The 14,661-nt window shown below is 32.1% G+C and overlaps 1 protein-coding gene across 7 annotated transcripts; it reads right to left on the bottom strand.

Annotated features, from left to right (window-relative positions):
* Window positions 1–4,172: 4,172 nt before the first annotated feature.
* On the bottom strand, window positions 4,173–14,661 carry LOC129939848 (zinc finger C2HC domain-containing protein 1C). 7 transcript variants are annotated; one of them, XM_056048021.1, is made up of 7 exons: window positions 14,491–14,661; window positions 11,313–11,713; window positions 7,691–7,887; window positions 5,567–5,996; window positions 5,243–5,502; window positions 5,128–5,184; window positions 4,173–5,053 (listed from the first exon to the last, which is right to left on the bottom strand). In XM_056048021.1, the coding sequence occupies exons 3-7, from the start codon at window positions 7,856–7,858 to the stop codon at window positions 4,508–4,510; spliced, it is 1,461 nt and encodes a 486-aa protein (XP_055903996.1). In that variant the 5' UTR covers window positions 7,859–7,887; window positions 11,313–11,713; window positions 14,491–14,661; the 3' UTR covers window positions 4,173–4,507. The 7 variants fall into 7 exon arrangements, with proteins under 7 accessions (XP_055903996.1, XP_055903991.1, XP_055903994.1 ...); XM_056048016.1 differs by having other exon boundaries at window positions 5,125–5,184; window positions 14,491–14,660; XM_056048019.1 differs by lacking the exon at window positions 14,491–14,661 and adding an exon at window positions 14,362–14,464 and having other exon boundaries at window positions 5,125–5,184.

Raw genomic sequence — 14,661 nt, 5'->3', positions numbered from 1 at the left:
TTGTTCCATCGTCAAAGTCAACTCACCCAAGTAATTGAATCTTAAGTCTCTGTTGATAGGGCATATTGCTAAAAGGTGAAAAGTGTCTTCTTTTGCTCTCATATTGCATATCGTGCATAGATTTGTTTCTTTATTTATGTATATTGAAGCATTTAAATTAAGCATATGACATCTAGCTCTGCAAATTAAATAAATCTATTGGATGTTGTTAGAATCGTTAAAATAGTTGTTGCAGTTTAAGCTAAAGCTGAGCTCTGGGTAGATCGGTCTGTTGATAGAGTTAGTAGCTTGTTGAATGCATTCGTTGTACTGATGAGTGTCGTGAAGCTCGAGTAACTTATACAGATTTTCATTGCATTGGTGATCCAAGAGTTTTTAGGATATAATCAAAATTTAGCTTAAGAGTATGGTGGTATAATGAAGGTAAGCCTGTTTCTAGAGTAAGAACGTAATTTGCCGTATTCATCGGCAGTCAGAAGAGTTTTTTTTTAAATATCGTAGCAGTTTTTTAACTTCTTCATATGAACGGTAACCCCAAGTTTGGAAACTATAGCACATGACAGAGCGCATAATTGATTCAAAGGCCTTGTATTTCGCGGAGGTCTTAATTTCATTGCTCCCGATTATATATTTCCAGGAGGAATTTATAGGTTTTTTTAGCGGAAATCAGTTTTTTTTAAGGTGGAGAGAAAACTTTACGTTTGATTGCAGTATAACACCAAGGTATTTGTATTGTGTGTCTGTTTCAATTGATTCACCATCTAGAAACCGTTCGCCGTTTCCCAATTTTGTTTGCCTGTTTGCGAATGATCATAACTTCTGATTTTTCTAAATTTAATGTGAAGACTCTGCTACGCATACTCCAGCAGGTAGATGAGAAGAAATATCGTCAATGAAGAGTGAAAACAATATTGCACTCAGAAGACAGCCTTGCTTCACTCCTGATGTTGTGTTAAACTATTCTGACATACTTTTGCCATCCCACACCGATTGTCGAGTATTTTGGTACATATTTCTGAGGACTTTTAACAGCTTCGTAGACAATCCTTTCTGTGACAGTTTGAAGAATAATGCATTGCGATCAATAGAGTCAAAAGCTGCTTTAAAGTCGACAAAAAACATGTACATAGGTATAATTTTTTACTTTTTTTCAGAAAATGTTGGGCAATGCTCGTCACAGTGAAAACCTGCTTGATACTCACTCAATACTTCGTTTCTTTCTATCCATTCGTTTATTCGATTAAGTAGAATTGCAGAGGAAATTTTTGCTGTTGAGTTCATGAACGATATACCCCTGTAGTTACATGCCAAATTAACATCACCTTTTTTATAGGTCGGGTACACTACAGCATCTTTAAATTCCTGAGGCACTATACCGGTTCTGAAGATGAAATTGAAGGCGTCAAGCATGTTCATTAGGAACTCGATGAAAGCATTTTTGTAAAATTCGTAAGGGATTCGATCAGGACCTTGTGCTTTTCTGTTCTTAGAACTATACATGCTCAATTGTAGCTTATTTAGAGTTATTTCCTTATAAAGTAGATCATCATCAACAAGTTTTTCTGCGTAGTGAAAGTTGTGCTCTTTAAAGTAGCATGGATTCAGCAATATTTTGAAGTGTTCGGCCATTTTTCCTGCCGTTAAGTGTATCCCACAAACGAAGTCTAGGCCTTTTAGTGACTTTATTTTTGTCCAAAAACCTTTCGTATCTCTTGTACAGGAGAGCTCTATAACTATTGCATTGTATAGTAATGTTTGCGCTTTTAAAGGCATAATTCTTTATAGGTTTTATTTGCGGTGATATATTTTCCTCTTAGGGTTTCGTTATGATCAATGGTGTTCCTTAATTTTCTAAGCACATTAAATGATAGCTTTCCTGCGGTGAAGCATTCTTTATCGAACCATTTTTGATTATGTGTACGACTTCCTTTATAGATTTGTTTAAAAAACGTATTTTTTCCTCGTTTCGAAGTTCCAATGTAGTTAAAAAGGTTATATTGATCTGGTTCAGTAACTTTGCTGCGTAAATTTCTTTTGGACTATCTTTCCAGAGTTCAGAGAGTTTTGGGGTAGCGCTATTTCGTAGTGATATGAGGGGTTGTTGAGGCTGAGTTGTACTAAAAGAGGCATATGGTCAAAGAATATTTTTACTCCTACTTCGAAAGACGATGTTATTTTTATCCATTCACTTGAAATCGCGCAGAAATCATTTACTGATTTTCCTGATCCTCCAATGAATGTAAATTGTCTTAGTGAATCATTTTTACTACAGCCATTAAGAATAAAAAGATAGTTTATTTGATACTTTTCCATGAAAAGTCTACTATTTCACATTACATTAAGGTCCGAAACTTAATCGCAAAAGTTCTGAATTGAGTCATAGTAAAGTACATATATATAAAACTAGCAAACCCAGCAAACTCCATTTCGCCACCAGAGGCTTAGTTTTTTTTGTTTAAATTTCGTTTGGGGATTAAAAGATGAAGAAAAATAATTGTTATTTCATTTCAGAACAGTAATGAATTCATTTCGATTACAAAAATGAAGTGTAATTTAGTTGAACTTCTTTAAGTAAAAAATGAAAGTGAATCGAAAGTAAATACTGAATCGAAGCGTTATACTTGTCCGCAAATTATCCGTTTCATTGAAGGTCTCTTTGATAAGCTACATTTTTTGTTTTTTGGTCTGAGGTAAACACAAACAAAGCGGATTTTCCCAACTAGTGAGCACGCAACGTATAGCTAGCCATGTGAAAAACGATGATTTTCTAAATTTATCCCGCAAACACTAAGCGATTGGCCTTGGGACTTTTTAATTGTCATTTCGAACGCAAGGTGAACCGGAAATTGCAATCGTTTGAAGTCAAACGGATGATCAGTCGGAATCATTGGTATTCGAGAAATACATACATACATTTTCATCTGCGTACGCTCCGTTAATTTGGTTACCTCAATCAAATTCGGCATAATTCAAATTTTTCACCGCAAGTCGAGTACCGTTGCGAAGGCGCGGTGGATTCAATATCATAATAACTGAACCAAATTTGAGTTGCAAGTTATGTGGTGGAAATCCTGGTAACTCTAGAGAGTTCAAAAACTCCGTTGGATAATTTACTACATCATCGGGATTTGTCATGGAATCAACCGATTTTGTAATGTCATCAAATCGCCAGCGCTTTTGATGATTGAATGGTGAAATTTCATTGCGTGTACATCATTATTCTTTGCGGCGAGAATTGTTCGTTGACTTAATCAATCATAATTCTGATAATTCTCACTAATTTTTGGGAAAACATTTTCAATAAGAGCTAATTGAGAGTCTACAAATCGGTAAAAGTCGTTGGTAAGAGTAATCAATCAAGTTTTCGCATCAACTGGCACTTTTCCATTTCCAACAGCTAACAATTGTTTGGAAAATTGTGCAGAACTTTGATCATTTTGAAGTTGAACTCTCATATTAGTGGCTAGCGACAATGTTATTACGTTATTCCACAAAAGTGATGCCTTCAGCAAGCATTCATTTCATCTTAGCTTCAAAGGAGGTCATGCGAAAGAAGAAAATGGTTGCGTAACTAATGGATCCAGTTTGGCTTTTCCACTTCTACAGCACAATCATACCGTTTTTCTTTTGAACTTTAATGCCTTGCAATATCGGTATACAGTCGTCATTGGTATATTTAATATCAATATCTAAATTGCCATCATCACTGTAATTCGTGGGATCATATTGGAATGACAAGCGATTGCATAATGCCAATGATATTCTCTTGTCTTTCTTAAGTTCTGTGAATACACTTCTTACTGGCTTGCATGGAAAGCCAAACGGAGTTCACCGCTTTTCTGTTAAATTTTGTTCCTGAATTTTGTCTGCTATAAACCTCGCGGAGCCAGAGACCTTTCCAACGAATGCAAAATCGTGGAAATCGGTTCGTTCTGGAGTTAAAGCGTCAGGAAGGAAAACCCGACTTATTTTTGTATTGTATGTAGATTAGTCTACTATTTCTTTTAATTTATTATGAAATCGATCTGTTTACTCTTTTTGTGATTTGTGGGAAGTAGATCAGTCGATTGCCTGTAACGCATATAATTATCTTACGAAAAAAAGAGTTCCTTTTTCGTCGACGAATAATTATTAATGAATTTAGCATTTTCTAAACATTAAAAGACAAAAACTGTTATTTTATTTTATATAAAATTATTATAATTGTTATTTTATTTTAAAAAAAAGGACTCGTGTTAACAATTTATGGTTTAAAGTAAAATTAAATACAATTGCGTTTTTATTTATTTTTATCACATTTGAAAGGTTACGAGAACATTTTGTTGTTACATCCAGATTTATTCACTTAAAATTTAAAATTAGTATCAACTACCCAAGTGATCGACTCATTTGCCATGTTAAGATATAATACGATTTAAACATTGGAGTTTTGTATCGGTCTTTCATAAATAGTGACACAAAACCACTGCTTGGAAAGGAAATTTAGGAAACTGAACTAAAATAGGAGCTATTTTAAACTCCGCTTAGCAGCGGGTTTCGGTTTGTTGTGCAACATGTTGGCACATTTTGGTATATGACGATTTGCTGCTGCTTCATTGAATCTCCTCGAACAATGTGGACAGGTTACGTAGTCGGGATTCTCTGAAGGTGGAGGAGGTGGCAAATCAGAGAGCTTGCCACCTTTAGCCAAATATGCTTGAACTTCCTTGGCTGCTCGTATAGCAGCTATAAATTCCTCATGTTTCTTGCGCCAATTGCTTTTTTTTGCAGAAGCTTCAGTTGTAGAGTTTGTGTTTGTCGATATTGTTGATGGGTTTTTAGCTACTGTCCTGGCACCTCGTAGTGGTTTCTTTAAGTATTTTTCTGCTTCGGTGCCCTTTACTCGATGCTTAGATGCGTCAAAGATTTTACGTTTCTTCATTGCCATTTTTTCGCAAACCTCCTCGTGTTTCGACAAACGGTCCTCGTTAAAAAATCGGTTGCATAATTTGCAAGGGGCAGTGCCTGGAGGTTGAAAAGGTGGTGTTTTTGCTCTTGGCAATCGCAAAGAAATCTTCAAAACCAAACAAAATACCATACAAATTTTAAAAGCAAAAAATTAATACAATATTTAAGAAAACTTACAACCTTGGGACTAGCCATCGGCTTTGCCATTTTCGAAGAGCTTTTGACAATTGTTGGATTCTAAACACAAAATTTGAAAAAAAATAGTCAAAAAAAAAAACAGAATTTCAAATGCTACCTTAGGTTCTGAGGGAGCTAGTTTTTGAGATGAGTTCAAAGTCGAATTACTCTTGCTTGTTAGACTTAAACTCGATCGACTTGTCTTTACGGGTGTTTTCGAAGTAATTGGTGGGGATTTTTTTGTCAAAACCGGGTTCAATTTTATGCTGGTTTTATTTTCTGACATGTTGTTGTTATTGGTATCTTCTCCAAAGTTATCAAGCATCAGAGCCTCAAGCTTTGCAGGTAATAGGTTATCAAAATTATCCAACTGTTGCTCTGAAATGACGAATTCATTAGATACCACTTTTAAGGGTTTTGTTAAAAATTTGACATGACTTACCAGGAAAAGTTTCATTATCCAGATCATCTTCAATGACACGATACGTCTCTAGGGCTTTTTCGTTACTAATGTAATCGACAGAATCGTTTCCGTTAGATATTTTTAAGACAGCAAGTTTGTTTGTCGTTGTTCGGTCCAATTTGCGAACAGTATTTGTTTTGGATGAAATTGGAGTAGTTGTGATGGTGCTAGATGATGATGAGGATCTTGAAGTGATGGGTTTGAGTGGATTGCTCCGATCGATTCCGGCACCTCTTCGACGTTCATTGAACATTTGACGTACCTTTCCATTACCAATCGATGAATTGAGATTCGTAGATTTATTTGATTTAACATTAATTGGGGCGTTCTCCATCATATCAGACTTTGGAGCGGTCATCTCCATTTTTCGTTGTTCTCGGACTTGTAGCTGTTTCTGTTGAAATCGTATCTGGAACGCAAAGAAAATTGTTATTTTTTAACATCATTATTACTGTTTTAGTTTTGATATTTTAATTTAATATCTTAGGAATGACAATGTCCTGAATTCAATTAACCGACAAAAATGTAAATATACATTTTTATTGAAAAATATTCAGAATTCTGAGTGCTTATCTTCTTGGCCTACGGAAATCTAAATTTTAGAATTTTTAATTATTTTTTTTCACCCCCGATGGATTAGCCTTAAGTTTAATTTTATTTAAATTATTTAAATTGAAGAAAGTGGTATAGACCTATATTTTGGCATTCAAAATATTGTTTCAGAAATCACATACATTATGATACTAATTTGTCAAAGGCTTCAAAAATAACTTTTTTGACGATATATTATAGAAGTTGTATTTAATGCTCACATGTAAGTACCTGCGACTTTTAAGACACATTGGGCAGGTTCAGACGACATAAGGGACTTGAAAGTTAGGCATGTTTCTAGAATCTGATTAGCCAGCTGCCAAAAAATATACTTCTAATTAAGGCAACTTTATTGGAAAGTTTCCTGGAAAGTTAGGCAAGAAAAAAATCTCTCTAACTATTAGTCAAGTCTACTTCTATCAAAATGACAGTTGATCATGTTTTTTCATTCAACTGAAAGCTGAACTTTATTACTATATGATTTATTTATTTTTGCACAACTTCATGTAATGCGTTCTGTAAAGGGGTTCCTTGTCAATTTGGAAAAGAAATAGCTAATATTTCTTTGCAATACAAAATACAAATCGTGGTGGACTTGTAACTTGCTTGAGGAGTTTTTGTAGACAATAATTTGTTTGATTGTACTATGAACTTAAAGTAGAGGTTTGCGCAGTGAAGTTCTGAATTTGAAATTCATGACATTTGAAAAACTTGTTCAAAATGTACGTTGAAAGAATGAAGTTGACTCCAAAAGAAGTCCTTTCTGTTGCCTGAAACTGCCCATTTTGTAATGCTAAAATAAAGGTTTGGTTTGTATAGAAATTGAGCTTCTTCTGTTAGATTCAGAGGTTAACCCATGTTTTTTTAATAAAATTACTGTATTAGTATTTCTGACTAAAACTTTTCAAAGCCATTTTTTATTAAACGTGTTGTTTTTCAGTCAGAATCACTTGATGTGTTTTTGTTAGAGTTAATAGAAAAAATTATAAAACATAACTCTTTTTTTGAAAGTCAGTTTTGAAATATTTTGTTTTTTAACGAATTTAGACCAAACAAATATAGTGTACCTAATCACTTTTGTTACAAACTTCTAACAAAATGTTCCAAGAAAATAGGATTGGAAATTTGATTTGTTTATTTATTTTGCCTAGTAAATAATCCTATATAACATCTTTTTTCCCCTTAGTTATGAAAATAAATTGACTTTTCACTTTTGAAATTTATAAAATCCATAAATAGCATTGTTTATAAAACAATTGAAACAACTTGTATGGCGCACTTCAACAGAAAAAAGACGTAGGTTGAATATTATTCCATCACAATAAAATACACTTTGTGTGTAGATATGTAAGAAAGTATATACATATATGTATGTAGGTATATAAAGAGTCACGTAACGAATTTTTTATTATTTTATATTAACAATTAATTGGTTTTAGCACAGTCATTTCGTCTCACCAAAACGAAAAGAAAACATTAACATAAATACTCATAACAATAACAAAAACTTACATCTGTAGAAGAACCAAACTTAGAAGGTGGTAATTGATTAAGTGCTTCCAATAGTCTTCTGCCAGCCCATGACTCATTCAATTTGGTGGGAACAATCTGATGGTAATTGTTGTTAAGTGCACTATCCGATGAGAATCGTGCTAAGGCACTGAATTCGGGAATATTCATGATGTTTCAATTGAAGAAATACAAAACGACTAAATAAACAAAACTATGTTTATATCTAGCTAGCATTGGCTAATGACGTAAAATAAGTTAAAATGTGGTAAAAAACACACCTTAAACAATATTAAACTTAACGATTGAAGACAAAAGATATACTACCCTAATGTCAAAGGTGTGCGCCCAAAATACTAGCCGACCGACACGACCGTTTAATTTATTTCGATTTCGATTCCATGCCATATGCATGAAAACACAAACTCCATGGTAATTAAGGGTCTTAAGTGTGACCAATATATGTGTGGACTGTTGTTGAATTGGTAGTTATTTGAATTAAAGCATTCCTGATTTATAGAATGATCAATATTAATAAAAGGCTATCTCTATTGCACTTAAAAATTATGGGTCCTGAAATTTATTAAGAACTTCGAAACGTAGCAATCTTTGATTCCTTCCTAATATATTGAAAGCATTTTTTTTGTTACCTTTTTTATACCAAATACACACTGTGCGCATTACAAATTGCAGGAGTTTTTCAAAGATGGAGTCACCTATATAACGAATATAATTATACAAATACAATATAGTCCCACTGAAATATTCTTCGAGAGTATAAGGACGAGATTTAAGGTTCAATTGCTACGGGTTGAATAACAAATGGCTATTTCACTTTAGTATAATCCGACTATCAAGCCAGAGGTCTTGTGTTTAATCCCTGGCTGTGCCATCTAAAGTTTTTTTTAATGGGTACTGCCTCTTGCGAGGAATGGACGAATTCTCCAAGAGTAATTCTTGTCATAAAAAGTGCTTCCTTTAGATATTGTAGGTTCTATTCATCCCTGAAAACAGTACTCGCACTCAGAAATGGTTGAGAGTTGTAAGTCACTAGGCCCTAGCTCTCAACGGACTGTACTGCAAAGTGTGAGAAAAGGAAAAATTCAACTTTGTTCAAGCGATTGAAATTATTCTAAGGTGTCACTTCTTTACAAAATACTTTCCAAAAGACTCAAGTAAGTTAATGCAAGCATGAGTAAGTTCAAGCTTTGAAGAAACATTTTAAACTAAAATACTAAGTCGGTTAGGATATTTTATGATTTTTTTTCAATTTTCTAGAGAACATTGGCTTTTATTTTGATAGCCCATTCTTAAGGAACAGTGCCAATGTTCCAAATTTTGTTGATGGCCGAAATGTAAAAGCAATTTGTATTCAACTAAGCCTGAATGTTATTACATTACGCATGCATCTATTCCTAGTTATAGTTTCTTAAATGCAATGCCTATGGCGTATACTCACTTTTTTTTTTTAAATAACAATCTAATACTCAAAATCTAGTTTAAATAACAGTAAGTATGGTCACACAATTTGAAGAAGGGTTTACACCAAAGAAAAGACAAGAATGGTCTACGATGAGGGTTTTTTCTTCATAAAATGATAAACATTACCAAGTAAACAATATTTCATATGTACATGCGTACTAGTAACATGGTCCCCTTGTTTTAACCATGGGGTAAAAGTTTCTTGCAGGTATTAAATATTAAAATAAAAAAAGGTGTAGATACGAGTATGTTTGAAGGAATGCTATCTAGTCCATTTATAAGTGTAAATTGCAGAAAAATAAAAAAAGAACTTATAAAACAATTTTACTAATGATTTTATTTTGTTATTGTAGGCCGAGTATAATAAATCATTGCTTTGGCTCTGTTGTCATAGGAAAAGTATGACAATTTTATTTTGTATCTTCTGTTAAATTTATTAGTTATCGAGATTGGCTGTCATAAGGAAATAATAAATCATACATAAATTTATTAGAAGTTGAATGTTTATAATAAAATAACGTGTTTTTGGATTTGCCAAGACACGCATAATGCTTAGTGTGTGTGTTCAGTACAGTTTCATCACTTTATTTCTTTAAAGTTATAAGCTATGTAAGTGGTCGTAGTAAAAATTCAATAGGTTGCGTAACAGTCCGTAAAACACCAGGGCCTAGTTGCTATTGCTAATAACTCTCAACCATTCCTGTGTGCCAGTCATTTCAGGGATAGAAGGGGCCGAATCCAAATAGATAGTTTAAAAAAGCACTTTTATCAGAATAACTCTTGAAATACTTGTCAATTCTTAGCAAGAGGCAATACCCGGTTAATATTTTAAGGTAACACAGTGTGGGGTTGAACCCACGACCTGTGGCATGACAGTCCTAACCCACCTTTGTTTTTATTAATCTTGGTAAATATTGAATATTTGTAATGATAAAAACTTAAATTTTTATTAAATAAATATTATAATAATTTTAAAATTCTTTGTTATTCACAAGAGTTTGGAACATTCTCAATTATCAAAAATTCTGCACTGGTTCGATTTTAAACTTTCATATACATTTTTTCTTTTGTCAAAAATAAACGTGACAATTTGGTATTGTCATATTTAACGGTTGTGTACGTAAGTTTAATGTTTCTCAGTGTTTGCTTGCACTTTAGCATTTAGTTTTTTTTTTTTTGAAAATAAATTATTTTCAATTTTGGAGGGTCATTTTTGAACTTAACGTTTTAAACATACCTTTAGAATGTTGTTTGTTAACTTTTGATACTTGATTTTTCTCACTGCCTTAATTTTTGATATTAAGCTCAAAATTGAGCGGCACAGCTTATATCACATCAATTAAGACATTAAGGGTATGCTTCGAAATATACATTTGGTTAATGTATTTTAAGTTTTTAAAAGTGTATTTTAGATCCGCATTTATTTCAAAAAATATTTTGTTCTCTGATGTTCGGGGTTTTGTCAAATCTTAACAAAAAAGAACTAAAACTTTTTAATAAGTCTCCATAGATTTCTAAAAAATTACAGACCCATCTTCTTTGCAAAAGGTCAAATGACAAATTTGACATTAAAAACGAGTATGTTTAAGATGAATCAATGGATTTGTTGACACCCGTGAAAAGTGTTTAATACCAGCCCTATGGTGCACAATCAAGTTTTTGTTTTAATGAGACCGGTCTTTGCTAACTTGTTATATTCAATTAGTTGATATTTATTTATTTATTTAAACTGAATTTTAGAAGCTTTTTGACTTAAGACTTTACACCCTGTAATGTTATTTCCAGAGATCGACGAGAAATAAATAAAACTGGAATTTCATAAACTCTACACCACAGCACTGTTCTAAGTTGTTCCTAAGCTACTCACACGGCTTCTTCACATAACTTAATTGTCCCTATAGCTAAAATATATTCCCCAGTTTATCTATTAAAACTCAAAACTTAAAGTATTAAAGTATTTGATTGTAATTGGTAATTTGAATAACCTACTTTGAAAAACAAAGAAGCTATTAAATTCATGTTTGAAAATGCAAACATTTCTCCTCTACAGCTATCCATGTTTATAGTAAAACATATATTTTATTATGTTAATAACTTAACTCAAGAACAAAGTGACAAATCAATCAAAAATACACAATATTACCTGTATTTGAGCCAACCTTGAGGTGGAAGTTGTACCTTGTGACGCCATCGATAAATTTGAAATTTTCTTTCCGTCTGGGGTTTAAGATGTTTCTTGAATTTCCTTTACTTTTTTTCTTAAGCGTGGGTTGCACAAGCCGAACTTTTTTTTTTTTTTTTTTTAATATTTTATTTACCGCCTTCAGATCAACAAGCAGTATGACGATGACTCAGATCGAGATTTGAGATGTTGAATACCATATAAAGACTATTTATATATTCAGTCAGCCTTAGCTCAGCACAAGAGTGAGGTGGTATTTTTGCAAGGTTGATAGGCCTAAGGCGACTTCTCTATGAGCTCCAGTGGGTAACCGATATTTAGAGTGCGGGGTCCCGAGGCCGAGACTTAATGATGATTTTTTTCTGCAAAGAATATTTAAGTTCAGTTTTATTACTCGTATTGTCATTTTCTAATTTAACTGACAAATGATAGTTGTTTAGAGATTAATTAGTTATGTTAATAAGGCATTGACAAATATAAATAATATATAATATTGTATATTGTGTAAACTAGGTTGTTGTATGACAAATTTTACTTTACCTACTTTTTGATTTCTATTTTAATTTTTGTATATGAATAATAAGGTATACGAGTAGGTAGTCCGCGTAAGAAAAAGAATAAAATCAATAGCTATCCATGCGAACTTGTTTAACGCTGTTAGCTTCAACAAGCCTTTGAAATTTCAGTTTGAAGAGATGTGTGAAATGATAAAGCTTATAATGTGGTTAACGCAGAGATAGAATAAAAGAATTCAATAATAAGAAGAAAATATTTGAGACTGTAATAGATGCGGATTGAATTTTATGATACCCTATACGAAGGTGTTGATGCTTATGATTTTAAAATAATATCAAATGGTTTATTAAGTTATCAGACAGGAAAACAGGTAAAACGATAAAAGCTAGAGAACTACTGAAGGTTAGACATGTAATGGTTGCAAGGTAAACTTCACAAAACCCCAATGAATTTGGAGTGAGTACAAAACATAGAAAAATCAGGTAAATTCTATTTTATGAATAAGTATGTAGGTGTAGCTTTGGTGAAAGGAGGTAAAAATGTTTTTCAGAAGAAAAATATAAAATTGTTTTTGAAACAAAAAGTAAACATATCTTACACTTCTGTACCACTTGATGATTTAAACTAAACTGCGGTGTTTTTGAAAAAATCTTCGAAAAATGCGTTTTTTTAGTTTTATTAATTAAAGGTAAGTGAAGTTTTAGAGGTTTGTATAATCCTTAGGACTGCTAAACATTGGGAAGTACTCAAAAGCGTTATAAAAGTTAACAGAAAGACTGCCATATATTAGTGCATTTCTGCGGAAAGAAATTGAACTCGCGATGTATAAACTTTCAATAGCATGAATTGTGACCCTTCCTTTAATGAACTCTTAATTCAAAAATTATGACAAAAATCAAATGAAACATTTTTTTATCAATAAAACTGCAAAAACAATATTTTAAACAGTAATATTCCCAGCGTGATGGCATGTGCGTAAGATTATCATGCAAGATACTAATAAATAATCTAAGAATATTTATTGTCATTGTAATAAAAGTGCTTCTTACTTTAGCCGTTCGGATTCGGATAGAAACTATAGGTCCTGTCTATTCTTGAAATTACTTTCACAAAACAATTTTCTTGGCTAATTCTATTTTTCAATAATAAATCAATTTCGTTTTCAAAAACTGATGGTGAAAATCAATTTAAGAAAATATATTAAAAGCCACACAAAAATACGTGTACAAAATAATAAACAATATTTCTTAATATTGATGATTATACTTTTTAATAAGATCATACATTGGAAATTACAAGAATCTAAATAGCATATTAAGCTTCAATTAGTATTAGTAAATATAAAGCTCAAATTTGTTTTTTGTTGCTTGTTTTTATAAAATCTCAAAGATCCTTATCGTAAAATTAGCTTCGTTATTGAAGATAAATCGATCGTTTTTGATTTGTTTTGACAGCATCTGAGCCTGAAATTTATCATTTACCAACTAACACCTTGATAGTGGACACTCCAAATGGGAGTTTTGGTTTCTCTCCAAACTAATATTACTATTTAAGGCTTTTGTTCATATTTAAACAAAAACGAAATAAGACTCAAAAACTGATTTGGCAGATTGCCTTTGGCCAAACCTGACTTCTACCTAATTTCGGATTTGAACTGAATTGTAAAAATGTAGTAGAACAATATTTTTTTATTTACATACACATAATATGTATATGTTAATATTTTCCGTGTTTATTTTTAATTTTGTAATTATTTATCAATCAAATGCTTACATTGAAAGAGATAAAAGAACAAATCTTAGCTTTATCTAAAGAATAAGTACAAACTGATGTTTAACAAATCAGTACAAAAAATTACGCTCCACTAAACTGACCATAAAAACAAAGGTTGACATTTTAAAATTATAAAATTAAAAATTCAAACTTTCTATATTAATAAAACAAACTTAAGATACCCTAACATTATCAATATAGCTACAAAACAAATATACGTAGCTATACGATTATTTTTGTGAATGATTCACATTTCATTCCAGATGATTTCTTATTAATAAATTAACCGTCCTGTGTAGTTTAATGTACCTACGAATCAAAGGAGGTAAGCACGGAGGCACGTCTTGAATCCAAATAACATAAACACATATCCATACACTATTCTACTTTATGACAGACATATCTGAGTACCTAATACTTATTTCAAACGTATTAAGAGCAGAAGTCCACTTTAGTCGCTTAAAACAGAGACCATTAATGTCAGATGGCACTAAAGCCAACAAACACGCACTTCAACCGTTTTCAACAAATTGGAATTTAAATAAATAAATAAAAAAAGGAAAGAAAAAGAAAGAGCTCTTTCTCCGGTGCGGTGTTTATTGGGTTGGGGTGACTCATTAGGGGATTATTTGAACTTAAATACGATTTCATTTCACGGGTACACATTTATACATATAATTTAAAGTTAACACACTCTGTGAAATTCCCTATAAGGATGCACCTGATTCGGTTTCCACTTCCATAAAAAAGCACAAAAACGAAATATTTCTAAACATCACAGCTGTTTCCATGTGAATTTTTACAGCCGGTTTACAGAGCGTAATTACAAAGTTCTTCAAGGACAGATTACCTTTAAAAATTTTACTATCGAAAATGGCCTAAATATTAGGTATGAATAAATTTATAATCAAATTATAGAAGGAATTTGTTTTTTTTTTTTCAAATTTAAATAAAAATAAAAATAAACAAAGAAATCTTATTGGGTCTCCGCACAAGCACTCTCGTTAAGTAAAAAGCTAAG

This window comes from Eupeodes corollae, chromosome 1 (assembly GCF_945859685.1).
Source record: "Eupeodes corollae chromosome 1, idEupCoro1.1, whole genome shotgun sequence".
Taxonomy (NCBI): Eukaryota; Metazoa; Arthropoda; class Insecta; order Diptera; family Syrphidae; genus Eupeodes; species Eupeodes corollae.
This window is presented reverse-complemented; position numbering and strand designations above follow the sequence as displayed.

Excerpts from the sequence above, each read along its gene's own strand:
- LOC129939848 (XM_056048016.1), bottom strand. The coding sequence starts at position 7,858 with ATGAATATTCCCGAATTCAGTGCCTTAGCACGATTCTCATCGGATAGT. Across the intron at positions 5,997-7,690 it reads AGTTTGGTTCTTCTACAGAT|ATACGATTTCAACAGAAACA; the intron begins GTAAGTTTTTGT and ends TTTGCGTTCCAG. Across the intron at positions 5,054-5,124 it reads CGATGGCTAGTCCCAAGGTT|ATTTCTTTGCGATTGCCAAG; the intron begins GTAAGTTTTCTT and ends TTGGTTTTGAAG.